This window comes from Leptonychotes weddellii, unplaced genomic scaffold, assembly GCF_054177405.1.
Source record: "Leptonychotes weddellii isolate Sample4059 unplaced genomic scaffold, ASM5417740v2 HiC_scaffold_2905, whole genome shotgun sequence".
In the NCBI taxonomy this organism is placed as follows: Eukaryota; Metazoa; Chordata; class Mammalia; order Carnivora; family Phocidae; genus Leptonychotes; species Leptonychotes weddellii.
Window position 1 is genome coordinate 7454 of NW_027885485.1, and position 4055 is coordinate 11508.

Genomic DNA, 4055 nt, shown 5'->3' on the forward strand with positions numbered 1-4055 from the left:
AAAGGGCCTCATGGGGCAGGGACTTTTCTTCCTAAGGAGGAAGTTCTGCTCTAATCTTGGCCCCACCTGGACATTGTACAGTGAGTCAACCACAGAGTCCATGAAGGCCATGCTCCACACGGGAGAGTAGAGAAAGGAAAATTCGACCTTCAGGAGTGTCAGCCCTGGCTGGTACAAAACCTGCAAATAGGGAAGCACCTCAAGGAAAAGAACAAATTAACAGAATGCCTTTAATGCAGAAAACAATACACAAAAATTTTTACATGCAAGATAGATCGTGATATTTTATTTTATTATTATTATTTTTTTTTTTATTTCACAGAGAGAGATACAGCGAGAGAGGGAACACAACAAGCAGAGGGAGTGGGAGAGGGAGAAGCAGGCTTCTCGCTGAGCAGGGAGCCCGATGCGGGGCTCGATCCCAGGACCCTGGGAGCATGACCTGAGCCGAAGGCAGACGCTTAACGACTGAGCCACCCAGGCGCCCCTAGATCGTGATATTTTTAAATATTCAGAGTGAGATTCCATATTGCATTCAAAAATATCGTCAACTGAGGTTTACTCATACCCAACTTCCAGTAGGAAAAGTCCACTGTAGTGCGATACAGGCTTACGTGTAAGTTATTACAGTGTATCTGTTAAAACCTGTATTACAAAGGAACTTGTGCAATTGGTGTGATGGAACCAGCTCTGGGGCACTAACGAGCCATTAAACAGCTGTGTGACTTTTGTTTCTGGTGAGCACTTAATATGTGCAAGGTACATGTTAGATAGGAAGCATTCACAGAAAAAAAAAACAACAAACCCCTAAAATGTACCGGAGCCGCCAGCCCCGGTTCACCAGCATCTGCTGTCAGAGGCAGGAGGGTTCAGAGCTGACGGGAAGACGCCTGGAGCACGGAGCGGGCCTTCTGCGAAGGCTGTGGGGCCGCCTCTGGTGCCTCAGCTGTACGGGAAGTTCAATGACGGCCCCATCGCACCCCAACAAGTTCATTCACCGCCTGCTCTGCGCCTGCGGCTTCTCCTGCAACCAGGGGCCGCACGTTCCCCGCTCACGGTCGCGGGTGAGGACCCACATTTCCTGGCACTCATTACACCCACATGCCAGAACGAACCTGGGTCCCCGACGGGGTTGAACCCCACAGTGCGCGGCAGCGACGGGAGGAAGGGGCTAGGGACACTCGGACAACAGGCGTCCGAGGGCCGGGGACAGTGGAAAGCACAGCGCGGAGTGAGCTGCCACTCTTCCAACCTAGCCGAGCCCGGGCCCCGCGTGTCCTCCGCTCCCAGGACCGGATGGAGCCGGCCGCCGCCGCTCCCCGATCTGCGCCCGGCCCCCTTCGCTGTCCCAGCGCCTCCTGGCTCGCGTCCCCCGCCCCCTCCGCCAGTGATCGCTAGCCGCCGGGCCCCCAGTGCCTGTTCCGGGCGCCCCTCCGCCCCTCCACTTGTGCCCGCGCCCTGCCCAGGCCCCCGTGCCCGTCCCGGGCGCCCCTGCTCCCTGCCCGGCCTCCTCCCCTGTTCTAGAGCCCCAACCGCATGCCCAGCCCCCTTGGGTCTGTTCCAGGAGTCCCCGCCCCGCCCCGCCCCGCCCCGCCTGCTCCGGCGTTGCCATCGATGTGCTCGGCGCTCTCCGGAGCCTGCTCCGGGGGCGGGCGTGCCCGTTTGCCTCAGGTGGTCTAACAGGCGCCGGGGAGGGCCAATGGCGTGCTGCAGAGCTCCGCCCCTTCCTTCCGATTGGTCGGCGCCGGAAGGCCGCGGCCAGGGTCTGGGGGCCCGTGCGGGCGCGGCACTCATCCTCAGTAGCCGGGCCGCGCGCTCTCAGCTCTTCGCTTCCGTCCGCTCCTACCCAGTCTGCCGCCGCCGCCGCCGCCGCCATGGCCCAGTGAGTGACGGCCCGCGGACGCCCGGGGAACTTTCCGAGGCCCGGCGCGGAGGGCGGAGCTACTCCTGAGGTCGCCTTGACCACGGGGGCCGCGGGAGCCGGGCCTCGTGGCGCCCGGAGCCCCGGACCTTCAGGGTCTCAGCCCCGTCGGGCCCAGGCCCTCTGCCCCTCGTGGCGGCGCCGGGCGGATCCCCGTTCCCAGAAAGGGCTCGGCGGGGAGGGGAGCGGCATGGCCGAGGGAAGCCAGGGGTCGAGCCGGGGAAGTGGCTGGCCCGTCGGCGGCTGTGCCTGCAGGGGCTTCTCCCCAGTGTGGGGGACGAGGACACCCGCATTGAGTCATTACTGGGTAGACTGGAGCACCGCAAAGATTGCATGCCCTCCTCCGTGCAGGATTAGTTGATCTCAAGAGAACTTGAGGTCCTTTGAAGTGGCAGAGTGCAGGGTGGCCTGTCTGTAGGGGCCTGGGAGGTGCATGCCTGGGTTCTCAAGGGTGAAAGGGAGTAGGGGGACAGAGGAAAAGGGAAGGCAAATTATTCACAGCAAGAGCTAGGGCACTCTTGGGTCCCCGAGTTGGAATGGATTAAGTGGAACTGACACATTTTTCTTTATTCCCTTTCCTGGTCTTTTAGAGCTGACATTGCACTGATTGGACTGGCTGTCATGGGCCAGAACTTAATTTTGAACATGAATGACCATGGCTTTGTGGTAAGTCTGGAGGACACACACTTCTCTTGTGGGTTCTTGGTGTGCTTCGGTGCACCGCTGTTGATTTCCAAGATCCTGTACAACTGCAGCTTACTTCTCTTGATATAATCCCTCTTGCTGCTCATGAGGTTTTTGCAAAGGAAGGGGAAGCACCAGTTCGCATGGGGGGAGGGGCAGCTCCACCATTCTCTGAAGGAGAGTCTTGCTAAATATATCTGTAAGGTTGCAGCCTGAATAAATTTATCTGGGTTTTTTTTTTTTTTAATTTTACTTACTTATTTGAGAGAGAGGGAGAGAGAAAGCACCAGCCAGGGGTGAGGGGCAGAGGGAGAGGGAGAAGCAGACTCCCTGCTGAGCAAGGAGCCCAGTAGGGCTCCATCCCAGGACCCCAAGATCATGACCTGAGCCAAAGGCAGACACTTAACTGACCGAGCCACCCAGGTGCTCCATCTTACCCGTATCTTAAGGAGGAGAAATCCGCACTGGGTTCGTAGAACTCAAACTTTAATGTTAGAGAACTGGGGTGAGTGAAAGTTTAAATAGTATAAACACTAAGCTTGTTTCGATACAAAGAGTATCCGTGACAAAAGATAAACAGTTTGCAGCAGCTGGTTCCTTGATTTGAGTCTGAGTCCCAATCAGCTAGTGACAGACTCCAGCCTGATTTGCCTCAGGCAGCTGAGTAGAAATTTCACTGCCACTTAATCTAGGGTCTGAAGGTCTTCTGTGTTCTGGATCTCCTAATCAGACCTTTTGTCCTTCTAGGTTTGTGCTTTCAATAGGACAGTCTCCAAAGTTGATGATTTCTTGGCCAATGAGGCAAAGGGAACCAAAGTGGTTGGTGCTCACTCCTTGGAGGAGATGGTCTCCAAGCTGAAGAAGCCACGACGGATCATATTGCTCGTGAAGGCTGGTCAAGCTGTTGATGATTTCATTGACAAATTGGTAAGGCTAGGTCTGCTCCCGGCTGCTGCTGGTGGGGGCAGCTTTTCTCCTTCAATCCTTCAGCTATTTCACCAGTTTTTTTCTTAAGAGATTTTTTTTTTTTCTCTTCAGTGTCTGGATGTGAACTGTTGAGTTCAGACAAAACAGTGCTTCAATGTCTCATGTTGGTTAACTTGATTGGCACTAATTAAGTCACAACATATCCTCAGGTGGTAATAATTCCATATATGTGAAATTCTGGGACCCCAAGAGACATTTCAATTGGAATTCATTAACAGTAGGAAGAGAAACCGTAGTAATCTCGGTCTCTGTCTTTGAGATTCAAAAAAAACTTACTGTTTTGGTTGTGCATTATGCATGTCTAGTGCTATTCACTAATAAACCGTAGTGTCCAAATTTAGAAGTAGATTTTATTTTTTTCAGCGTTTGTATAAAGTAACAGTATGTAAATCGTTGTATAATTTAATATAAATGATGAGATCCCATTAGGGAATCTTAGGATTACATGCTGGGTACTTTCTGA

At 54.1% G+C, this 4055-nt stretch overlaps 1 protein-coding gene across 1 annotated transcript; it reads left to right on the forward strand.

Annotated features, from left to right (window-relative positions):
* The first annotated feature begins 1722 nt into the window (after nt 1–1722).
* Nucleotides 1723–3774, forward strand: LOC145719044 (6-phosphogluconate dehydrogenase, decarboxylating-like). Its single transcript, XM_081810563.1, has 3 exons — nt 1723–1882; nt 2512–2587; nt 3353–3774. Exons 1-3 carry the CDS (start codon nt 1875–1877, stop codon nt 3617–3619), a joined length of 351 nt encoding a protein of 116 aa, XP_081666689.1. The 5' UTR covers nt 1723–1874; the 3' UTR covers nt 3620–3774.
* Nucleotides 3775–4055: the final 281 nt, after the last annotated feature.